Genomic DNA, 24,834 nt, shown 5'->3' on the forward strand with positions numbered 1-24,834 from the left:
TATATAGATTTTTCCACTTTGAGCTCTGTATATTCTCCTTTTAATCCAGGTTCGGAGAGAGAGTTGAAGTAACTTAATCTGTCCCACTGTTTAGTGTAAGACTTGGGATTCTAATCCATATCTCTCAACTTCAGAACCCACCAGGCAGGTAATCTCTGGTTATCTGAAAAGTACACCTTCAGCATGTATTTATTGAATGTGGGCAAGTAGCTTAGTAATCAAAGATACATGAAAAATGTGTTTCTGTTTGCCTGGGTTAGGTGTTTATATAAAATAGATAACAAAAAGAGGGAGTATGTATTAAATATCAAGTAATATAAATTTAAAGGAAGCCCAGAATTACATCAGTGTGTGATAGAATAGGAATTGGTGGAAATGACCAAGGTAAAGAATCATGTAACTTTATGAGAGAATGTAGGGGAGGTCACAGACAGATAGGTCACAGATGATTTACCAGGCTTTCCAGAGCTGGGTAATTGAGTGGTGGTCAAGCTGTACATGGAGAAGGAAATGGCAGCCCACTCCCGTATTCTTGCCTGGAAAATTGCACGGACAGAGGAACCTGGCAGGCTACAGTCCAGGGGATCGCAGAGTCGGCCACGACTGAGCACATCAGCAAGCTGTGCAAGTAAAGGTTGTCAGAAGAGGAATCGATTTTGGCAGACTGATGAGTTAGTTTTATTAATTTGGTAGTGGAGAATGAGTTTTTAAAATTCAAGTAAACAGCCAAAGAAAATAAAAGTAAAACAAGCATGGGACACAGCAACATTAGCAAACGCGTGCAGAACAACCCGGCATGAGAACAGCCTCTGCTCCTGCTTCGTTGCCTTTGTTCTTAGGCTGATGGCCTTTTCTTATTTCACGTGAGATTTTGAGGTTAGATGAGTTAGTTTGTGTTATAGATGTTGAATGGATTTTTAATGAATATTAATTTCCTATATTTTAATTTCTTTTGAAAGGAATTTACCTTGTTGCTTTTATGGGTAAAATCTTCTGAGGAGTTTAGTGGTGTCTCTTTTAATAATAACTTTGTTGATGTGTTAATTCACATACTATAAAAGTCTCCCTTTTAAGGTGTATGATTTGATGGTTTTCCCTGTAGTGACAGAGTTATGCAGCCACCACAAGTATCAATTTTAGAACATTTTCATTACTCCTAAAAGACTAGTGGCTCAGTGGTAAAGAATCTGCCTGCAGTGTAGGAGACACCGGAGATGTGGGTTCGATCCCTGGGTTCGGAAGATCTGGAGAAGGACATGGTTACTCACTCCAGTATTCTTGCTGGAGAATTCCATGGACAGAGGAGCCTGGCATGCTATATAGTTCATGGAGTCGAAAAGAGTCAGGGCTGAGCGACTGACACAAAGGAAGCTCCATACATATTAGCAATCACTCCTCACTCTCCCCCCCTAAACCTTTGGCAACCACTAATCCACTTTTTTTTTTTTTTTTTGGTGCTTTGCCTGTTCTGGATGTTTCATATAAATGGGGTTATATAGCAAGTGGCCTTCTGTGACTTTCGCTTAGCATGTTTTCCAGGTTCATCCATGTTGAAGCATGTACCAGTACTTCATTCTTTTTTTATGACTAGATAATATTACATTGTATGTATTTATACATTCATCAGTTGATGGGCATTTGAGTTGTTTTGGCTATTAGAAATGATACTGCTATGAACATTTATGTACATATTTTTGTGTGGACATAGGTTTTTGGTAATTTTGGATGGAATTGCTGAGGGTATGATTGCTGGATTATATGGTAACTTTGTGTTTAACATTTTGAGGAATGGTAAGAGTCCTTTTCCAAGGTGGCTGTACCATTTTGCAATCCCACGGGCAGTGTATGAGGGTTCCATTTTCTCATGAATGCTTTTTGTCTATTCTTTAGAGTTATCCAGCCTAATGAATGTTAAGTGGTATCTCTTTGTAGTTTTGATTTGCAGTTCAGTAATGATGAATGATATTGAGTATCTTTCATGTGCTTATTGGCCATTCTTCTTTGGAGAAATGAGTATTAGAATCCTTTGCCCATTTAAAAATTATTCATCTCTTTGTTGTCGGTGGGCTCATAACAAAGATGGCTGTTGCTGATGGATAAACAGCGTTTGGTGCCAGGTGATGGCGAATTTTTCATGTGTATTAGTGGTTGACTTTTAGCTTTAGCTAGTTGTTAATCAAGAATGTTTTAAAGTGCTGCTCTTCAGAAGTAATCCATTTTGAAAGTTCTGTTAAGATTTTACTTTAGGGTGACTAGTACAGTCAACAAGACTTGATTGAACATGCCTCTATAATAATAAGGTCTAACTTTAATATTTTGGGAATGTCAAAAATGGCAACATTTTAATTAAGTCATTTAAAACTCTAAGCACCACGTTTAATTATGTGCATTGAGTCTTTGACTCAACTGAAGCAATTCCATCTTTTCCAAAGTAATTGAATCTGCTTTATGAAATGTGTTCTGATACCTGTCTCTCTCTCTTTTTTTTTTTTTTTAGATTATCCTGAATACTACATGTCTAACAATTTTCCTTGCAACGTTAACTGTTGTTTTTCGCTGCCTCCGAAAGATCAAAATTGCTCCGGAAATTGGAGACATATTTGATTTAAAAGAAATAACTTTAACAAATGGACAATATGTCTATTACGAATACACCAACAAGTAATGATGCCTGTCTGAGCATTGTACATAGTTTGATGTGCCATAGACAAGGTGGAGAGAGTGAAACATTCGCCAAAAGAGCAATTGAAAGTTTAGTTAAAAAGCTGAAGGAGAAAAAAGATGAATTGGATTCTTTAATAACAGCTATAACTACAAATGGAGCTCACCCTAGCAAGTGTGTTACCATACAGAGAACATTGGATGGAAGGCTTCAGGTTAGTCTTGTTCCAGGGTCTCTTCTGTACTCTGTAGTGGCAGGTTTCTACAGATTCTTGTTTCCTCTCAAGTTACTACGGAAATTTGATGCTTGCTGCGTCTCTTTAGATACTGTAGTACATCCTATAGCACAGATATTATCAATACAGGATCCTGTACTGATACACTATGTGGAAATAAATGGAAGAATGTATCTTCTTTACAATAGAGGTATAGCTTAAAAATTTTTTTAAATGTTTTGACTAAAAAAAATGTTCAGTATAGAAAATTTGGAAAATAAAGATCAGAAGAAAACCTACATCTTTAGCCCTTTGGTATTCCTCCTTGTAGCCTTTTTTTTCTTTTTTGGTATTATATGTACAACTCAGCTTTTTTTTTTTTTTTGTAATTTAGAAATCTGATATTGTATGTCTGGTACTTTTATGTGAAAAACAATCCAGAAGAATTCAACAATATTTTGAAAACTTATGGAGTTAACTTAAATTTACAAGTCTTTACCTTTTGTTTTCAGGGATCAGATTTTTCATGTAGAATTACATAATTTCATGTGTTTGATATTTTTAAAGAAACACATAGAAAACATATTGTTATGTTTAAAATTTTTTATTGCTAGATTTTGGGTATTGTTTCTTCATTAAATGCATACTTTTTTGTTTATTTTTAAAACCTGAGCCTAAGCCTTGAAATCATGCTTAAGTTTACTACTTTGTGACCTTGTCCAATTAAGTTATTTTGAACTTTAGTTTTCTCGTTTAAGAAATAGGAATTATAGTACTGACTTTGTAGTATTGCAAGGATTAAATGAGAATGTATCAAGTGACTTGCATAATGTGTGATGCTCATTAAATGGTTGTTTACTTTTCTTAGGTGGCTGGTCGCAAGGGATTTCCTCATGTGATCTATGCCCGTCTCTGGAGGTGGCCTGACCTTCACAAAAATGAACTAAAACATGTTAAATATTGTCAGTATGCATTTGACTTAAAATGTGATAGTGTCTGTGTGAATCCATATCACTATGAACGAGTTGTATCACCTGGAATTGGTAAGTAAACTTGACTTTTATGCTTAGAAGCATAAAATAAAGGGAAAAGATATCAATAGTGTTTTAATTTTTCTAAGTTAAATTGTAAATTTGGAGATAGCCCAGGATTTCAACTAATGTTAAAAGTCAGACATTTTTAATGAAATATGTTTATTTAAATTTGAATTCTGAGCAAGCTTATATTTTGACTACTAAAACTAAGTGTACATACTTGGTATTTTGCCTGCTTAGAACACTGTTCTTGAAAAATAAGATGGAAAGCACTTTTGCATTGTTAGATAGCATTTATATTACTATGCTTGAATTGAAATGGTTCATGGAAGTTTTGAATCCCTGGCTTAAATTTATATTCTGTAATTTTAAATATGATGGAAATTATTTTCATGATAATGATTAATATTTTATTTTTTTCCCCCTTTAAAAATTTAAGATCTCTCAGGATTAACACTGCAGAGTAATGGTAGGTAATCCCTTTCTTTTAACTTTCTTCTTTTATTCCATCCCCTTTAATTTTTATTGACCTAGAACTAGTCTGTATGGGTGAGTGCTGGTAACATTTACAAGAAAAGTACTTACTGCTTTGAAAATGTACATTTTGCAGGGGTGGGGGGCATGCATCAGGATTTAAAACTGGATTTAGTAGGCTGTTGACTCTTTGAATTTGAACTGCTATTTATGCCTGCAAGTAGTCTAAAAAATGTGATGGGGAACATAAAACATACACAGAAAGAGTAAGTTTTGAATTGGTAAAAACTGGCTATTTTAGAAGTAAGTCTCACAGAACCAGTTTCAGTGGGTATAAATAATGTGTTTGATAATTTAGAATCATGTGTAACATAGTTTAAAAACACCCAAATTCTCATTTTTCTTCATTTCAGCCGAACTTATTTTTATGATTGATAATTTTGTGAGTGACTTAAAATTGTATACTGTATTAAATTTTTTTCAGTCTTATTATATTTTGAGTAAATAAAACAAGGCTACTTTAAAGTATATGGCAATCACAGATGTTCTAAGCCTATTTTTAAAAGAAAGTTTTGAGATAGGAAAATGAAACAAATAAGAGGGTGTTTTTTATTTTTTGTGTAGTATTTGAGAACAGAGATCTGTTAAAACTTTAGCTCTGTTTCTTGGAACATGTTAAGGAGCTAAAATTTCTGTAAGAACTAGTTACATTGAACAGCAACTGATAAAAAGCCACCATCACCTTAGAAGGCTTCCCTGGTGACTCAAATGGTAAAGAATCTGTCTGGAATATGGGAGACCTGGGTTTGAACCCCCTGGGTCAGGAAGATCCCCTGGAGGAGGAAATGGCAAACCACTCCAGTGTTCTTGCCTGGAAAATCCCATGGACAGAGGAGCCTGGTGGGCTACAGTCTGGGGTCGCAAAGAGTCAGACAAGACTGAGCAACTAAACCAGTACTATCACCGTAGAAAGGTGTGCTGTTGTTCTGAAGTGGAATTAGTGATTCAGCAGTACTTTTGCTACAGAATCCTAGAAATGTGTCAGAAGTATCACCTGACCTTAAAATTTGGGAAGAACATGAAAGCCTACTTGTTTTTATTCTCCACTTCTCTTCCATGTCAATAATAATAAAGGAAGACTAGTGCCTTTTGGTATTTGTTAAGGGTTAGTTGGTTTCTGAGAACAGTGGGTTAATAATGGAAGCTGTTGTGGTCTGAAAGGGTAGCTTTAAGATTAATTGGGTAAAGCCCAGCTTATTCATCACCCAGACATTGATATCATGTCACCTCTTTTTGAAAGTAAACACCCTTTAGATATTCACTATTCTCTGTCTGCATTTTTGGAGAGTGAAAGCTTTTAACTCAGTGGATGTTAGCGGTGATAACTGTATTAGAATCCCCCTAGGGAGCGGTTGTGATGCGATCTAATTCTGAAGACTCATTACACTGCTTCCTGTCCTAAACTATTGCTGTTATGAGTCCTTGTCATTGATGGACTTGTGTGGGTCGATAGCCCCTTTTCAGGTGCTCTAGCCCTGTAATCAGCCTTATGGATCCCCCTAGTGGTGGCTGTCTATAAAAAAAGGCTGGCCTCAGTGACTTTCCTCAGAAAACGACAGGTGTTTCTCACAAGGTCCTTTTAGATTTGGACAAAGTTTATAAGGCCATGTAGCTAAAAGTTAAGCAAATGGGATAATTCCTTCACTTTTGAGTTGGGATCTTGGTGGTAATTATTTCCAGCCTGTCTCATCTCTTATATGAAACTTTCCATGACCACATCCACTTGTGTATTGATTTTAACAAATATTTAATGAGCATGTATTGCCTGGTACTGTGTTAGGTTCCAGGGACGATAGGATAAATAGGTATGTTTTTTCCACTCGAGGAAGCACATAGTCTAATGGAGGAAAGAAAAGGTAAATAAGACAGTGGCAGTTCCATCAGACAGGCTGTGCCCTGCTTGCTAGTGGTGTTAAAGAGCAGAGGCCTAGGATGAGCTCAGTGTCTTCAGCTCTTCTGTCCGCTGTGAGTTCTTTACTCCTCACAGAGCATTTTACAATCTATATACGTGTATGACTGCTCTAAAAATACGGTTAAATCATAATAGCTAACACTTGCTAGGTACTTATTCTGTGTCAAAATGATCTACAGATATTGTGTCATCATTGTCATAATACTCCTACATGGTAGGTGGCATTATCCACATTTATCAGATACGAAGAAACTGGTTCCTGGAGAGGTCAGGGAACTTGCCCAAGATTAAGGCAGCTGGGAGGGGCTCACTATTGTTTAAATACCTAAGTGTCATAAAAGACTGTAAGCCCTGCTAAGGCAATGAACTTTCTTTTGTTTATTAATGTATCCCAAGTATTAGAACAGTACCTGGAACATAGGTGCTCAGTAAATATTTTTTTCAATGAATTAATTTGTTGACTGCTAGTCCATAAAGAGAAATACTTAATAGTTTGATGTCTGTTTCCTGGACTTTAAAAATATATACTATATGTTTTTTTAATTTTTTTTTGAATAGGCAATACATGGTCCATAAAATCAAAATACTATAAAAAGGTATACAGTGAAAAGAAGTGCTCCCACCCCTGTCCCCATTCCCCCCTACCTCAGGTAATCACTTTTATTAGTTTCTGGTGTTTCCTTCCAGGGTTTCTTTGCGCAAAAATACATGTTTTATTTCCCTCCTTTTTTACACAAAAACATATTGTGCACTTTTCTGGACCTTGCTTTTTTACGTAGAGTATATGATTTTTTGAAACGTAAGTATGATTATAGTGTACAGTAGTGTTTTTTAACCAACTTTTTTGCTCTTTGAAAAAATGTCGTACAGACATCGCTCCTTGTTGATACCCCAGTTTTACCTAAGAAACTTGTTTTAAATTACTTGATTAAAGAGTCTTGTAGACTGGTAGAAGTTCCAAACTTACACTTGGAAAGGTTTAGTCAATGTGTTAGGCAAGAAGAAGTTATGAGACGTAACTTTTTAAAAGCAGAATTCAATTATTTTCATATCTTTTTTTTTTTTTGGCTGCGCTGTGTGGCTTGCAGGCTCTTAGTTCCCCAACCAGGAATTGAACCTGGGCTATGGCAATGAGAGCACCTAGTCCCAACCAGTGGACCATCAGGGAATTCCCGTAATTCAAGTGTTAAAATTACACAGTAAGCCAAAGTGTCAGTTGGAAAGTAGAAGCGATGAATATCAAGTTAACCAGCTGTATCTTCAAATTAGTAACTTTCTCCTTAGGTACTAGCAATAACAATATCTTGATAAAAAGATTCCAGTCACTATAAACAACAAAAGCCCTAAAATTTCCAAAAATTAAATAGAGATATTAGGATCTTATGGAGAAAATTACAGGACTTTGTTGACAAGTGTAATTTTTAAAAAATTGAATAAATACAGTCATATCCACATGGTTTTTTCTTTGCATTTTTATAATTTAGCCAACATTAGTGATGAATGGTTAGATCCACTCTTTTTTTTTTTTAACTGACATACAATGATATGTTAAGCTCCTTTTGGTTGTCTTTTTATTTCCATAGAATTTTCTAAACAGAAACCCTTTGGAGTGGAATTTATGGATCTTAAAAATATCAATGTCTTCATTATGATGCATGACAAAGTCCTTTAAGAGATTATATGTCAACATTTGAACAATAGATTATTCTTACCTCTTTGAAATGTTCTAATTTAATAAAAATAGCCACGTTGTAATGAATTAGTATTTATGTGTAATAGATTTTATCAAAGATTGACATAGAGAAAGATAAGGAGCATTACATGCTGATTCTTAATGGAAAAGAGAATGGCTGTTTGTGGACTGTTGACTGCTCTAGGAACAGAACCTAGTGTTAAGAGTTCAGTAGATTGTAAAATTCTAGGGTAGTGTTCAGGTGCAGTAAAGGGTTGCTTGCTAAAGATAAAAAGCAAACCCCAAAACTATTACCTAAAAAGAAGTGGGAAGTTCTGGGCAGAGCCACTGATACTATAAATGCAATTTCAGTTTTCTTTTTTTCCTCACAGTAAAGCCGACTAACTATTCCTGGTTTGTTCAAGAAAAAGATGTTGTATCAAGTAGGGTCAGTTTACAGGGTTACATTAAGGTGTAACTATGTAGGAGAGAGATGTTATTTGTTGAGTTTCCACACTACATATTTATAAAGCATCATAATTTGGGTTGGGTTTCTAGAAGGAAATTTCAGTTTGACTTACCATTTGAGATTTTTCTGCTCCTTCTAATTTTTTAGGGGACATTTAGTATACTTCACTTTCAAAGGATACATTACTTAATAATGCTGGATCCTGGCATTGGATAGCTGTCAGATCCCACTCATATTTTTACACTGTGAAATTAGCAAAAAGATGAAAAAAATTAATTAATCTCAAATTTGGTCTTCTTAATGAGGTAAACACTTTCTCCAGCCACTTGATTTTTGCCTATGTTATATATTTAAGGTGATAATTACGTTTAGATTATTAATTGGGAAGCTCAGAAATACCTTTTCAGGACCATAGCTGGAGGTTGTTGGAATTTAGTAGCCTTCAAATTTCAAGGCATTAATCAGATTGATCTGATGCCACTATCTCTAAATAAATAGCTTTCGCTGATAAAGTAGAATGCTTTTAAAGTTGTATGAGAAAATTCTGAGTTACACTGTAGTTGATTTTAGGTGTTGTTAATGTTACTTACAAAATTTTTTTTTCCTGGGAATAAAAGCTTATAAGATTTTAAAATATGTTTGTTTTTCTGTGTAGCTCCACCAAGTATGTTGGTGAAGGATGAATATGTTCATGACTTTGAGGGACAGCCATCATTATCCACTGAAGGGCATTCAATTCAAACCATCCAGCATCCACCAAGTAATCGTGCATCGACGGAGACATACAGCACCCCAGCTCTCTTAGCTCCATCTGAGTCTAATGCTACCAGCACCACCAATTTTCCCAACATTCCTGTGGCTTCCACAAGTGAGTTGTAGAGTCAGATGTAGTCAGCAACATGAATTTTCCTAACCATTGAATATTTATAGGTAGTCACTTGGAGGGGACCTCCGAGTAAGTGAATATTAAAAGTACTGTGGTTGTCTTTCATGGGTTAACAAGCATCAGATAGGTTTTTGAGTTGTCCTGGAAAAAAAAAGATATTTGTAATTTAAAAAAATTTAAATTTATATTAATGTAACAGGACATAAACCGTCTTATGTTGATGTATAGTCCCTTGGAATTTAAGTAATGCTTTAAATTAGTGGTCTAATTTGTACTTTATTACATGCAGAAGAAGTCTTTTGAGCTTTCACATAAATTTTAGAGAAATGTTTAAGTAGAGAACAAATAGTTTTGAACCAAGATGTTTATAGAAATCTGTATTAATGGAATTGCAAACTTTCCTCTAATCAGTGTTTTATTTTGCTTTATCTGGCAGATTACTTTATAATTGTCATCTCAGTCTCCAGTTGTACAAGCTTATTAGAAAAAAGGATCTTGACAAATTTGTTTGTAACATAGGACCCTCAAGATAGATGTTAAGTGTTCTGGTCAATTTTGGAATAAAGCTAAATTATATGTATCTTTTTTTTTCCTAACAAGAAGTGTATTTTAAAAAGATTGTTTCCAGTTTAGAGGTACTGCCTTCTCTGCCGTGTCATGGAAGCAGAGGGCTATTAGGTTCAGCTTTTCTTGGGGCCTGGTCAAGGCAATAATGACCTTATGTTGAACAGTTTTCAGCTTGGCAAGTGGAGTGGCCTTTTTAAAAAAAAAAAAAAAATGGGGGTATAGTTGCTTTATGCCGCTGCGTCAGTTTCTGCTGTGTAGCAGAGTGAGTCAGCCGTATGTATGTCTCTCCTCTTCCTTGGATTTGCTTCCCATTGAAGTCACCGCAGAGCACTGAGCGGAGGTCCCTGTGCTGCACAGTAGGTTCTCACTGGTTCTCAGTTTTATACATTGTAGTGCATGTGTGTTAGTCCCAGTCTCCCAATTTGTCCCCACCCCGCATCGTTCCTTTTTTTAATTAATCACAGAACAGGGTCTTGGCATTTGTATTACTGTGTTATTTGTACGTCGGTGCTAAGGAGATTGTATCTCAGCCCACAACCGCAGTGAATTGTTGATGCATCTGGACTGATACTTTGTACATTGATATCAAAGAAAGCACATTCTGTTTATTTTAGTATCAGATCAAGTTCAACATAGAAATTTGATCTTTGGAACAAATGGAGGATTTATTTCTACAGTTGAATTTCAGATAGAGTATACCAAATTTCCCCTGGTTTAATTTATTTTACCTTTTCAAATAATATCCTTTGTATTTCCTACACAAGATGACAGTCTTCATACAGACAGTATATTCCAAATAGATTGGACCATATAGGTTAAACACATACTTTAGAGCCTGAACCTTTAATCACTTGGTGCTTCTGTTATCTCTGTATTAACCAGTTTGGGAATATAGTTGATAAACGAGTGGGTAAGGAAAGAAAAGAAAAGAAGGTACATTATAGCCACTTGAGCATAGATGAGTGCCACTTACCTCTGTTGATCCTATCTGAGGATTGAATTGGCATGCCTTTGTTGATGATTGCTCATGCAACTTCATTTTAACCATTAATGTTCCCTGGGACCAAGTCCTAGTCAAGATCAGAAAAAGTGGTATGAATGAAATATGGGTAATTTTGTCTTGGTGTTTTTTGGATGTATTTTCACAATGAGTAGTAATTAACTGTAAGTTTTAGAATTTGTTGCAGAATGTTTCCTTAGATCTTAAAAAGTATACTGATAAAATTAGAAAAAGGAAAAGAAATGACTAAAATAGAGGAATTGAAAGACTTCATGAGTTGTTTAATTTCATTTTCTATACTTGGAATTGTGTAATGAACGTATTCAGTATAGATAACTGTAGTGGGCGTTAGGTTCAGTTGGAACCTGAATATCTTCAGGGATTCTTTCTAAATTAAAACAGTTCAATTTCTCCTGTGTAGTGACAATTTTTATAAGATAGCTAAGAGTATATAACATGTACAGTTGTTAAAAATAAGAGCAAATATGTAATTAACCTTTAAAGATAACCTGTAAAAATTTGAGGGGGATGAGTAGGAAGGGAGGTTGCTGAAAACATCATCTTTAAAAAATTAATAGTTTAAGGAGTATTGAAATAGTCTCTTTAGCTTTTAATTTTATAACCTTAGCCTTACAGAAATCTGATTTGTAGCAGGAAGAAAAATTTTCTTTTTCTTCATACTTTGAGCTGTTTGTTGCATATTTGGGCAATGGTGTCATTTACTCTCTTCTATCTGATTATACTCCCATATGGATGAGAAAAGATTGAGGTAATGCCAGTAACAATAATTATGGAATTTTAGTGCTTTCCAAGTGAGATGCACAGTTGACTTAATACTTGCTTGAAGAAATTTAGCTTTTTCCACACGAAAGATAAAGCCTTAAAAATGTAAGCAATTTCATAGAATGGTTTTGAATAGAATAGTTTTCCTGTTTCATTACATATAAGAGGGCAACTAATTTCCTGTAAATCCAGGAATATGATAGTGTTCTTAGAGGCAATTCTTGATTTTTAAAAGTACATGAGAAAATTTCAAAATAGACTGAATTTTTTTTTTTTTGGTTTGTTTTATTTATTAAAACTCGCAAATGCTGCGTTGACTGGACAGTGGAGCTTACCTTTTTTCCTTTTAACTTTCTCACCTTACCCATTACATTCCATTTAAAATACTTGCCTGCTCTCCTTTTTTATTGAACTTTAGCATTCTGCCATTACTAGTAGCATTGCTGATACTAATGAACTTTCCAATTTTCAACATTTCCTTGAGCCTGGACTTTTGGAATCCTAACAGAAAGATGCAAAAGCTAGATGGAGTGGCTGTGGGTGAGCTAATGTACTTCTGAAGAAGTTATTAAGATAGGCTGGACCTGTACTGGGGTTTTGCTGGCATTTGGAGAATATTTGTGAAGAGTGGGCCACTAAAATCAGCTAGATATTAGAATAATTTTGAACTTCTTCAAGTGAAGATTTGCCTTTATGGATGACTGTAGGGTTTTTATTTGATAGGCCATGGGCGAGTTCCACTCTTTGCTCATCTTTATAGTTGTGACTTTCAGGTGTAATTAATCCTTCATTTACTGTATAAGCCATAGGATTGCATCTATAAATGTACCATATTAATGTCTTCTTGTTCCTCTAGGTCAGCCCGCCAGTATACTGGCAGGCAGCCATAGTGAAGGATTGTTGCAGATAGCTTCAGGGCCTCAGCCAGGACAGCAGCAGAATGGATTTACTGGTCAGCCAGCTACTTATCATCATAGTATGTACATGCTTTTTAAAATCTTTTAAGTAGTTGAGAAAAAATAGGCAGACTTTATATAAAAGCAAATTAATCCATGTGGGCCTTAATTTTTAGACAGCACTACCACCTGGACGGGAAGTAGGACTGCACCATACACACCTAATTTGCCTCACCACCAAAACGGCCATCTCCAGCACCACCCGCCTATGCCGCCCCATCCCGGACATTACTGTAAGCTCTTGTTTTTGTTGTAAGGGCCTTTTCTTTTTTGAAGTTTGTTTTCTTTCTGTTTTTTAAAAAATGTTTTTACATCTTTTATTCATCTTACAATTTAGTTTCATTAAATGATTAGTGCTTTTCAGTTTTTCATAGTTATGTTATCATACCTTTGTTTTAGAGGATTGATATTTACAAAACACTTTTATTTCTTCCTTGCTGATGTTTCATTAACACCACATTGATTGCCATTCATTTGTTTGTTTTGTATATGTTCTTAGATCTCATGTGTATTTGTATATCCATCCTAAGTGGACTGAAACTCCTTGAGAGTCACGGTCTCAAGGTTTCTCTCACTGTGGAGCTCAGCATACCGTAGACACACGGATGTTAAATCTGTCATTATTCTGTGCAGGCTTGATTGGGGTACCCTACTGATAACCAACCGTAGCTTGTAGTTTCAGGCAGAATAGGAACATTGTTCATTTGGCTTAATAAAATCAAGAGTATAAATCTTTCATATATATTAAACCCTTTTCCTCAATTATAAGAGCAGTAGTACCAAAGGAAACTTGGAAAATAACACAGAGGAGTGAATAAGAAAATAAAAATTACCCAGAATTCTACTACCCAGAGATATCTACTCCTAATATTTTGTCACATTTTTCTTTCCAGTCATATAATTGGTATATGTGTTAATTTGGGGGGAGGAGGCTGTCAGACTGTGAATATGTTACTGTACCTTGCTTTTTTACAGTTATGTTACTATGTTTCCCTGTCTTATGAAAGTGTAACTTTTACTGGCTGCGTGGCCAGCATAGTTGTTAAGGGTGCTGAGTGTGGATGCTTAACTACCTGTGTGACCATTGGCAAGTTATTTAACCTCCCTAAGCCTTAAGGGTATTAACAGTAGTATATGTCTCAAGGGACGCTGTAAGAAGTAAATGTATTAATTCATGTGATTCATTTAACACAATGTCTTAACACATAATGATCTCACAGTTATTGCCAGTTTGTAAATATTCTTAATTTAATAAATCATAAACACTTATTTTAAAATGGATCTAACGGTTTGGATTATAATTATATCTTACAGTATGAAATATACTGTATTACATGTTACATGAATAATTTACTTAATAATTTGCATTGAAGTTTGCATATATTTAAACTGCATGTATAGGTATTATAAATTAATAGTTGGCATATGGCATTAAAATGTTGGCTATTAAATGTCTACAAAAGCAATTCAAGAAAAAAGTGATTCAAGAGTATTTGCATACTATAATTTTAAAATCAAGTTTTTAAGTTCTTAGACATTGTATAAACTTGATCTAAACAATTCCTAAGGTATAATAGTTATATTTAAAGGTTTATTAAAAGTTTTGGCACTGGAAAACTTTTAATAAATAAAAATGGGATTTTTTTTTTACTGTCTTTTCTTTAGGGCCACCAGTTCACAATGAGCTTGCATTCCAGCCTCCTATTTCTAATCATCCTGGTAAGTGTATTTCAGAATAAATTACCTACATTTAGTTTTTCTTAATGACAATGAGACATATATGCACACAGATTTTAATATAACTGCAGAATAACTTCAGGTAAGTATGATATTCATTATGGCATTAGTTAATTAACAGTTTATGAGTAACAGATATAATCACACATAAACTGTTCACATTTGATTTTTTTTAACTGTCTGAAAGAAATGACAAGATTCCTGTTTTTGGCTAAAATATAAAGTACCAAAATTCTGCTTTTAAGACAAACATTTGATACATAAATGTGCAGTGGAAGAAACCAGGTTTCAAAATAGAACATCTGTAACACTGTAGCTTAAAAAGCCAGGAAGACTCTTAAGTAGATGCTGAACAGAAAAATAATTCACTGTATCTGTCTTAGGTAGGTTCAGGAATCTCTTCTTAATTGGAATTTAGAAACTATTTGCATTAAATTATGTTCAAAATAGTAGATTAAATACCTCAGTAGATTTCAACTATAAACATAATAAAACAGAAAGTTTGGAAATAAAATACTGAAGGCTTCTTAACATAAACATAGGATTTTGATTTGTTTTTCTTCCCTCCGTCCTATTGTATCTGTTTTTCTTTGCTTAGAAAGATGCAGATACATAATTTCATCACCTTAGTTTTTCCCCAGTTTGTTTAATTATGAAGAATTTCAACATATACCAAATACCAGTATAGAAAATTCTCATTCCTCAGTTTCAGCTGTTATTAACTACTGGCCAGTCTTGTTTCTTTCATACCCTTACCTACTTTTCATACCCTTACCTTTTATTAGGGTAGAAATCCTATATAATCATTTGATACATAAATATTTCCATATTTATTTTCAGTGAAGGTTTTTTAAAAATATAACTACAGTAACCATAAGATCAAATTAAAGGATAACTCATAGTTCCTCAAATAAATCTACATTATTTTCTTAAATAGTGTTCAGTTATCTATTTTTTTGTTGGTTCTGACTTCTAGCTGTTAAAAAAAAAGCATTGAGGGTAGGCTCTTTATTCTTTAATTAGTCTCATATTTCAGTTTAGGAGATTTAAAGAATTTCTATCTCAAAAGGTCACGTTGCTTTAGTGATCACATCAGAGTATGAGAACCATTTTACGATGCTCACCAATAGTAGATGTGATACTTTCATTAACTTTTACTGATTTGAGAGGCAAATGTTTGTTTTGATAAGGAGAAGAACGCTGCTGGCGGGACAGAAGTATTTTTTAAACATACGTATTTACTAGTTGAGCAAACTCCAGGAGATGGTGGAGGACAGGGGAGCTTGGCGTGCTGTAGTCCATGGGGTCACAGTCAGTCAGACACAAATAGTGACTGAACAACAGCAATGATTTAGTAGTTACATGTATACATTTTTTAACCATATTATTTACTGAATTATCCTTTTTAGTGGATTTCTAATCTTATTTTCACATTTTTGTGAGTCAAGGGGTCTTGCCTTTCTATAAACATTTAATTAAGAAATGTAATAAACAGAGAAGCACATAAAACCAGTGTACATACAGTCTAGTGAATAGTGTGGAAGCCAGCACCTGTGTCACCAGCACCCAGACTGAAAATTAACACACTGCAGCACTACCAGAAGCCTCCCTCCCCTACCGTTGCCTCAGCCAAAGGCTTCTTCTCCCCTCCTCTGGAGGTGACTGTTGTCTTGCTTTTTATGGACTTGTATTTCATTTACGATGAATGCATCCCTAGACAATCCTGTTTAGTAGTTTGATTTTACCACTTTTTGAAATTACATAAATGGAATCATTATATCAGAATCTTACTTCATGTTAATAAATATATTGTGAGAAGCCAGGAAAATCTAGAGGCTTAAGAATGAGAATGTTGCTGGTTTCAGGCAGCATCACTGAGAGTGGTGGCCCCAGCAGCTTGGGGGGTCTCAGTGTTCTCAGGGCTTGGTGACCGGCGGTCTACAGGGGGAAGGGTAACGAGGGCCCTGAACAGAGCCTACCCTGGAGGAGCAGTGGCAGGGAGCTGGGAATGGTGGCATGGAGCTAGTTATTTGGGTTCAATTTTGGATTCATCAATTGCTTTGGCCTCTTGATGGATTTACTTCATTTTTCTCATTGTAGAACTGATGTTGAGACTTAACACCTCCTGATGATTAGGGAATAACATTCATTAGTTACTAGGATACGCATCTGTAGTGCCATGCACTGGCATTAAAGCTTCTATTTTATGAGTAGAATGGGAAATGACCAATTAGTATTGGTCTTTACCTTGGTGTAAAGGGTTTCAAACAGGACATCTGCTTGGTGAGTTATGTGCTTTGACTTTGATGGCTAAGTTGAAGAATATTTTTGGAAAAAGCTGATCTTTCATTTCTAATTTCTTTTGACTGATGCTCTTTTCCTTTTTTATGAAACTGAGATAATACTCATTAAATATTGATTGCAAATTAAAGTGAAGAGTTTTTCTCAGTGTCTTGAGGTGGTCTTAGTCATTGATACATGGATACAGAATTCACAGATTTGCAGATCCAGATTGTATTCTAGTACTCTGGAACTACCATTTAAGAGAGTGATTTTATGTGTTCATAAAAGATTCTCACAGGACATCTCATTCAGATCTAAATAACAAAAAGAGTAATTCATAATGAGCCACGTAGGTTCTTTAACCAAATGATTAACTTTCTCTTTATTCAAGAGAATAAAGAGAAATAAGAGAATTCTTAAACTTTTGTTTAAGAAATTAAAGATAATGCCTTGGAGACTTATATTTTCTATTATAATTGAACAACATTTTTTTGATAAAGCTGTGCTTTGTAATACATTTCCCCATTACAAAAAAATACTTAGCTGAGTTTTTAATACAGTGTTAAAGAAATTCATGTTGTTAAGTCAGTCTTTCAAAACCTTTCCCCTGGTCAGTGATGAGCAGCCCGTAGACTTCACGAGACCAGTTCAGCCTCACTAATTTAAGGAACAAGAAACTAAAAATAGCTATGTCAGCAGATACTAACAGTCTCTCTCCCTTTTAGGTGAGTTGGGACATTAAGAATGCTCTCTTGGAGTTGATTAAATTCTGTCTTGCTATTGCTGTTAGCTTTGAGAGGCTGCAGGCTTGTCACCTATATGGCATTTGGTTCTTGGAGCAAAAGAGCACAGAGAGATCCAGAAAGGCTGAATGCGTGTTTCCTATTACCTTCTCCTGTTTTAAAAATAAGAATGTTCCCTCCTAGTTGTATAGTAGGTTTAAGTGAACTAGAAAATGTTTTCACATGGTATTTTATATCCCCACACCACCAAATTCTCTGGATTGCCTTTTAGGTTACCTCTAGCACCCTCCCTCCTCACAGATAACCCCTTTGCTCTTGCTTTCCTGGGCCTTAATAATCCTGTTAATTAGGTGGTTGTTTTTATCCCTGGTCTATGGTACAACTCTGATGTCAGTTTCATTTGATCCTCACAACCGCCAAAATGCAGCTTTATTGTATGGTGTCATTGTTGTGTTGAGCTCGGTCGCTTCAGTTTTGTCCATCTATTTGCGACCCCGCGGACCATAGCCCACCAGGCTCATGGGATTCTACAGGCAAGAATACTGGAGTGGGTTGCCATGCCCTTCTCCAGGGGATCTTCCCAACCCAGGGATCAAACCCACGTCTCCTGCGTTGGCAGGCAGGTTCTTTACTGCTGAGCCACTGGGAAATGTGTGTTGTGAAATATTAAGCAAACAAAAATCCCTTTGGTGACTTGGAAATAGTAAAGTAAGGTTTAAGTGTAGTTGCAAATGTTGTAATTTATGATGATGAAAGTATATTTTTCTTATTTAAACATGAAGATAATACAACTCTCTTTTCCCCCCTCAGTTGGCTCTCATGGAAAAAAGACTGCTTGCTATGGCACTTTGCTTGAAATAGTGTTCTTTAGTATGAACTAGGAAATGCATGTTCTTGGATCTCATTTTTTTAAGTACCATTGAAAACATTCATGACTTCAGGATATTATTTGTAACAAAATTTACTCTTTGAGCTGATTATTTAAAGATCTTTTTTAAGTGCTATTACCATTTTTTGCTGCCAAAACATTGGGTAATTTTTATGTTGTCTTAGACTACCTCTTTAGTTTTAGCTTCAACCAATATATCACCTGTTAATGTTTGATGAAGCTTCTTTGTCTAGAGCATAATATAATGCTTTTAATCTTTTTTTTTTAATTTAATTTTATTTTTTAACTTTACAATATTGTATTGGTTTTGCCATATATCAAAATGAATCCGCCACAGGTATACGTGTGTTCCTCATCCTGAACCCTCCTCCCTCCTCCCTCCCCATACCATCCCTCTGGGTCATCCCAGTGCACCAACTCCAAGCATCCAGTATCGTGCATCGAACCTGGAATGGCGACTCGTTTCATATATGATATTATACATGTTTCAATGCCATTCTCCCAAATCATCCCACCCTCTCCCTCTCCCACTGAGTCCAAAAGACTGTTCTATACATCAGTAAATATTTACTATATAAATATTTATAAAGTTTTACTATATAAATATTTATAAAGTTTCAACTTTATAAATATTTCAAAACTAGCTTTTTAAGAAGACACTTTAATATATTGCTAGTTTTCATGTTATTATAATAAAAAATAATTAAAGGAGTGTTTGTGACTAGTTGGTTCTTCTGTATGGCAGAACATTTGCATTATTCAGATTTTGAATCACCCAGTTTTCATATGGTCTTTTTTTATTAATACATCATTGGGAAGTCCTTTTTTCCTTGACAACATTTTGAAAAGCAATTAGATACTTACAGACTTGATAAGAACTTTGTTTTTAATACATTTTAAGCATTTATCATATTTCATTTTTAGATCTTTTGGGAGGTTTTAAAATGGGTTTTTTTTTTGGTCATACTGAGTATCTTTTCATCTTGTTGAAAGTTTTATTCATATTCTAGTTCAGCCAGAGTTCATAAATGGCACAGTAATATGCAGATAAATAATTGGTTCATCATAGAAAACGTTAATCCTCTCGTTGGTGGCACTGGCCTTTTCCCACCTGTGTCAGACTCCTTTCTACTCTCTAGACTTTGGCTTTCCTCCTGAGAGTTACATTTGCAGTCTCCACATACGCGCATGGCCTTCCAGGTCTGACTTCTTCAGATAGGGTGCAGCCCTGCCGTCTAGTTTGAAGGACCTTCCCAATCTTCTGTCCCATACCCTTTTAAATTTCCTTCATAGTGTTTGTCATTACCTGAGTTATCTTGCTAATTTATTCACTTATTTGTCTGCTGCACCTCCATGAAAATAAGGACAGTAGCTAACAGTAGCTGCCTTGTTCACTGCTGTATATGTAGTGCCTACAACAATTCCCATGTACCCCATAAATACTTGTTATTTCAAAAAGGAAAATCAAATAATTTCCATATATGTGGGCTCTATGTAATAATTGTATTCTAACAAAAATTAGAAATACTTGGTTAGCTATATTTACATACCAAACTAGATAGTGGCTTTCTTTCCCCCCAATCATTTAAAATTATTTAAAATCATTTATTGTTGTTAAATGAATACACTACACACATTCTCAAAGGTAAAATTGTAGTAGTTATAAATGGACTTCACCAAAAATACAGATGGGACAAATGACCTTTCATCCCAGAGACGGTTGAAAATTCGTGCTCACAGAAGCTATGTAGTTGGAGTGTAATTAACTTTGACTCTGTAGCGTTGAATGTCTAACTTGGTTATGTACTTTCTCTCATTTAGGGATCTATAAATATATACCATAGACTGATGTTACTCAAGAACACTTCTTTGAAATACGTATTAGAATCTGTGTGTTGTTTGTTTTTTTTAAAGTTCAGACTACATAGAAAATATTATGTGCAGTCAGATGAAACATCATGGGAAAAATTTTATGATTCTAATTGTTTCCATTCTTTAAATTCCCTGTTGATTGAGTACTTTGAAGTAAGAACAAAATTAAGGATTTTAAAAATGATATATTTTTTTAACTTTAAGAATGCTAGGTAATAAGCTGAAAAATAGAAGACCTGGCCGTGCTTACTTTGTAATGCATTGTCAGTTCTCCTGGATGCTCTCCCCTTCCTTTAGCCTTTAAGAAAAGCTTTGTCATATGGAGTGAAAGTGAGAGCCTTGTACCTTTCTCACATGAGTGACTGTCTTCTCCCATTTGTCTCCTGTAGCTCCTGAGTATTGGTGTTCCATTGCTTACTTTGAGATGGATGTTCAAGTAGGAGAGACATTTAAGGTTCCTTCAAGCTGTCCTATTGTTACTGTTGATGGATATGTAGACCCTTCTGGAGGAGATCGCTTTTGCTTGGGTCAACTCTCCAATGTCCACAGGACAGAAGCCATTGAGAGAGCAAGGTATTGCAGTATAGTTAGTTCATTTTAAATACTGAACTTCTAATACTTAACTGGCAGGGGAGATACCATGATCACGAAGGTGGTTTTCCCAGGGTGAGGCTTATCCGTTGCACTCCAGATGTGCTGACCCCTGCAATTTCCCCAGATGTGGGAAACCCGACTGCATAATTTGTGGTGGTAGGGGACTACGTTTGCGCTTTCCCCTATTTAAAAAAAAGAAAAAAAAAATTAAAAACTGAACTTCTATTTGAAGCTATGTTTTTCAGTGTAAATTATGTTTTTGAATATAAAGGAATAAAGATAATTTTAAACATTTAGAACTTGTAAGCATTTCATTTTAAGTGTAGATGTTTGTTATTTGATAAAATGCAGTCTCTTTTTAAAAGTTCATGAGGTTTCTATGTTTTGAATAGTAACTGGACCCTATGGAACCCAGTTTGAAAACTAGTTTTTATTTCCTCTGATTGTATAGTATTTCTACAAATTTACGGAGAGGAAATAACATAAAATGAAGACATGTTTCTGCAAGTGTTATTTATAATGAAAGACTGATAAAAAAAGAAAAATGCTTAAGTAAATGTTATATAATCAAATACTTATGAAATATTACAGGAAAACGTACTCAATTTTAAGTATTGTGTGATCTCAACTCTTTAAGGAAATATGTGTGTGTGTAAGCAGACAGTCTTGACTCTGTCACTATTTGTGTGCCTTTGGCAAATTATCTACTCTCCAAGCCAGTGCTGTCGAGTAGAATTTTCTGTGACAAAGGAAGTGGTTTACCTGTATTGTCCAGTATAGTAACTACTGGCCACACATAGCTATTGAGCATTTGGTTCATATGATGAACTGGATTGTAAAATTAATTTTAATTGAATGTGAAGGTTAAATGAGAATTTATATTAAATGTTTCTGACACATAATAAGCATTATGTGAATGCTCATCATTATTACATGTGACTAGGATACTAAAAAAAGAAACAGAAAAATGTTAACAGTGGCTATCTATCTTTTGGCTATGGTTTATAACCAAAATAAAATGTCCTTTATTCTTTAAAAATTTTCAGTATTGGGTATGCTGTACAGTCTGAACTAAAATTTATTTTTAAATACCTATCAAAATGAAATATGACTCACTTTTTCTTCCTAAGGTTGCACATAGGCAAAGGTGTGCAGTTGGAATGTAAAGGTGAAGGTGATGTTTGGGTCAGGTGCCTTAGTGACCACGCAGTCTTTGTACAGAGCTACTACTTAGACAGAGAAGCTGGGCGTGCACCTGGAGATGCTGTTCATAAGATCTACCCAAGTGCATATATAAAGGTTAGTTGTAATTTTACCCAAACATTTTAGATTTGGAAAGCTCTATTTGTTATTTAAGGAATTGAGATGGATGTGGGAGAGATGTAAAAATGTCTTATGTATTAAAGAAATTATGTTTCTATTAGAAAATTTGTTAAATGTTTTAGAGAAATACACAAGTTCTTGGAAATAGTGAGTGAAACCTCCAAATTTGTGTTTCTTTGATGTTTAAAATATGTAAAAATCAGCCTCTGAAATTTCATCTTAGCCAATCTTCAGGATTTTATGGAAGAAAATTCTAAAAGTAAAAGCTTTTTGACTTAAGAACTGAGAAATGAAAAATTCTTCAAAACTATGTTTTTTTAAAGGTTAGTTATTTTGTTCTTTGAATGAGTTTTATTTGCTATATCATTTTGCAAATTAAACCTGAGGTAGTTTTCATTACTTGTTTCATGTTCAACCCATTTCGGTTTGAATTTATAACATACACTGTTTTTGAAAGAGAAAGATAGTTGTAATTAGATAGCCTAAATATATTTCTTTAAAGAAAACAAAAGCATTTTCTTTTCTTTTCAATAAAAAACTTCAGTATGTATTTGACCGTGCTGGGTCTTTGTTGCTGCACGCTGGCTTTCTCGTTGTGGGGAGTGGGGGCTGCTCTCCAGTCGCAGTGTGCAGGCTTCTCATTGTGGCGGCTTCTCTCGTTGCGGAGCGCGACTCTAGACGGGCGGGCTTCGGTTATTATAGCACATAGGCTGAGGGGGTCCGGCTCCCGGGCTCTGAGCACAGGTTCAGTAGCTGTGGCACAGAGGCTTTGTTGTCCCATGGCATGTGGGAACTTCCTGGACCAGGATCCAACCAGTGTTCTCTCATTACATGGTGGATTCTTAACCCCTGGGCCACTAGGGAAGTCCTATATTTCTAATTTAGATTTTTCACATTTTTTTAAAGTCCTAAAGTGTCTTTAAGGTTAGTTAAAAAGCAGTTGTAAGTTAGTAGGTTTAACTCTCACTACTTAGTCCTTAGGAAATTGCTTAGCACACAAATAAAATTATCTTTATTTGCATTTTCTAATTTTTCCACAAGGAATTTTAGTTATTTGTGCTTTGTTATTATTTTTAAGTGGTGCTGGATTTCCTCATATACTTTGTAATCTATTTAGTATTTGTTGGCAAGTTGTCTCAAGAGGTTTTGTTTTTTCCTCCTTGTCATTGTTTCTCCCTGTAGGGCAGTTCTGCCTTAGTCTGGCACGAATTGAGATACACATCTCAGAACCAATTCTTATATTTACAAGGTAGAGGGATTTTGTCCCTTGAGAAAATTGAGTTAAAATCCCCAGGTATGCTCAGGGCTAAATCCTGTTGCATAGATTTCTCTGATGCTTACCTGTGCCATGGACAAGAATTTTATTCCTGGATGCATTTCTGAATTAACTGTCAGACTGTTTCACCAGCACTTGATACATGGTCAGGTATCCAGTGCAGCCCTCATAGAGCCTGCCTGTTTTCTCTTTCCATGTCACTTCCTGTCCTGTACACCTTCTGTTTGGTGCTGGTACCTTAAGTAGCTTCTGTCTTTAGACCCTGCTGTCCCCTGGGGATTGTGTTTGTCCATCATCAGTTAAGGGATCCACGGGTTGTTGCTCTACTTTTTTTGGCTATTATGAATAATGCAGCTGTGAATATTCATAAGTTTTTAGGTAGATGTATGTTTCTGTCTTCGTGAATGTATACCTAGGAGTGGAATTCCTGAATCAAAAGATGACTCTACGTCTGTCTACTTGAGGGACTGCCGGACTTGTTTTGTAAATGGCAGTGCCGTTTTACCTTTCCACCAGCAATGTACACGGAGGGCTTCAGTTTCTCTATATACTCATCAACACTTGTTCTCATCTGTCTTTTTTATTTTAGCCATCCTATTGGATGTGAAGTGGTATCTACCTCATTGTGGTTTTGATTTGCATTTCCCCAGTGGCTAATAACATTGCACTTCTTTTTTGGCCATTTGTGTGTCTTCTTTGGAGAAGGTCTGTTCCCATCTTTTCCCATTTTTTAATTGGATTTTTTTGTCTTTTTATTATTGTTGTGAGAGTTCTTTGTATATTCTGGGTATCAGTCCTATATCAGATACTGCAGCACAAAAGTTCTAAATTTTGTTGTAGTCTATTCTTTGGTTGCTTGTGTTTTTTGTGTCATGTCTAAGAAACTGTTGCCTAATCCAAGGTTATGAAGATTTACACCTGTGTTTTCTTCTAAGCATTTTATTTTATTATTATTTTTTTTCTTCTAAGCATTGTATAGTTTTAGGTTTTGCATTTAGGTCTGTGATCCATTTTGAGTGCATTTTTGTGTGTGCTATGAGGAAAGGATCCCACTCTGTTTTTTGTCATGAGAACCAGTTGTTTGAGTAACCATTTATCTAAAACACTGTTTTTTTCCCCTTACTGAATTATTTTGACACCCTTGTTGAAAATTCAGTTGACCTTAAATGGTAAAGATTTATTTCTGTTTATTTCATTGATCTGTATATCTGTCCTTGGGATAGCACTACCCTGTCTTGATTGCTGTAGCTTTGTAGGGAGTTTTGAAATTGGTGAGTGTTAGCCCTCCAGCTTTGTTACTTTTCAGGATTCTTTTGGCTATTGCCATCCCCTTGGATTTCCATGTGAATTTTATGATTGGTTTGGAAGATACTTATTTTTAATAGTTTTTTTTAGCCTTTTAACGTGTTTGTACCTGTGTATCCATCT

The 24,834-nt window shown here is 35.1% G+C and overlaps 1 protein-coding gene and 1 non-coding gene across 4 annotated transcripts in view; both read left to right on the forward strand.

Moving 5' to 3' along the window:
• Positions 1 to 24,834, forward strand: part of SMAD4 (SMAD family member 4) — a 57,205-nt gene that overhangs the window by 17,200 nt on the left and 15,171 nt on the right. For all 3 annotated transcript variants that reach the window (XR_009733323.1, XM_061400224.1, XM_061400225.1), the window contains exons 2-10: positions 2,498 to 2,876; positions 3,745 to 3,919; positions 4,350 to 4,379; positions 9,153 to 9,365; positions 12,590 to 12,709; positions 12,806 to 12,922; positions 14,355 to 14,408; positions 20,603 to 20,786; positions 21,938 to 22,106. Coding sequence is in view for 2 of the 3 variants with exons in the window: in XM_061400224.1 (XP_061256208.1) it covers positions 2,628 to 2,876; positions 3,745 to 3,919; positions 4,350 to 4,379; positions 9,153 to 9,365; positions 12,590 to 12,709; positions 12,806 to 12,922; positions 14,355 to 14,408; positions 20,603 to 20,786; positions 21,938 to 22,106 (1,311 nt within the window). In the remaining variant the exon portion in view is untranslated. The remainder of the gene's footprint in view (positions 1 to 2,497; positions 2,877 to 3,744; positions 3,920 to 4,349; positions 4,380 to 9,152; positions 9,366 to 12,589; positions 12,710 to 12,805; positions 12,923 to 14,354; positions 14,409 to 20,602; positions 20,787 to 21,937; positions 22,107 to 24,834) is intronic.
• Positions 20,829 to 20,992, forward strand: LOC133237878 (U1 spliceosomal RNA). Its single transcript, XR_009733391.1, has one exon. It is a non-coding gene; the product is annotated as a U1 spliceosomal RNA (small nuclear RNA).

The sequence above is a fragment of the Bos javanicus genome, chromosome 24 (genome assembly GCF_032452875.1).
Source record: "Bos javanicus breed banteng chromosome 24, ARS-OSU_banteng_1.0, whole genome shotgun sequence".
Taxonomy (NCBI): Eukaryota; Metazoa; Chordata; class Mammalia; order Artiodactyla; family Bovidae; genus Bos; species Bos javanicus.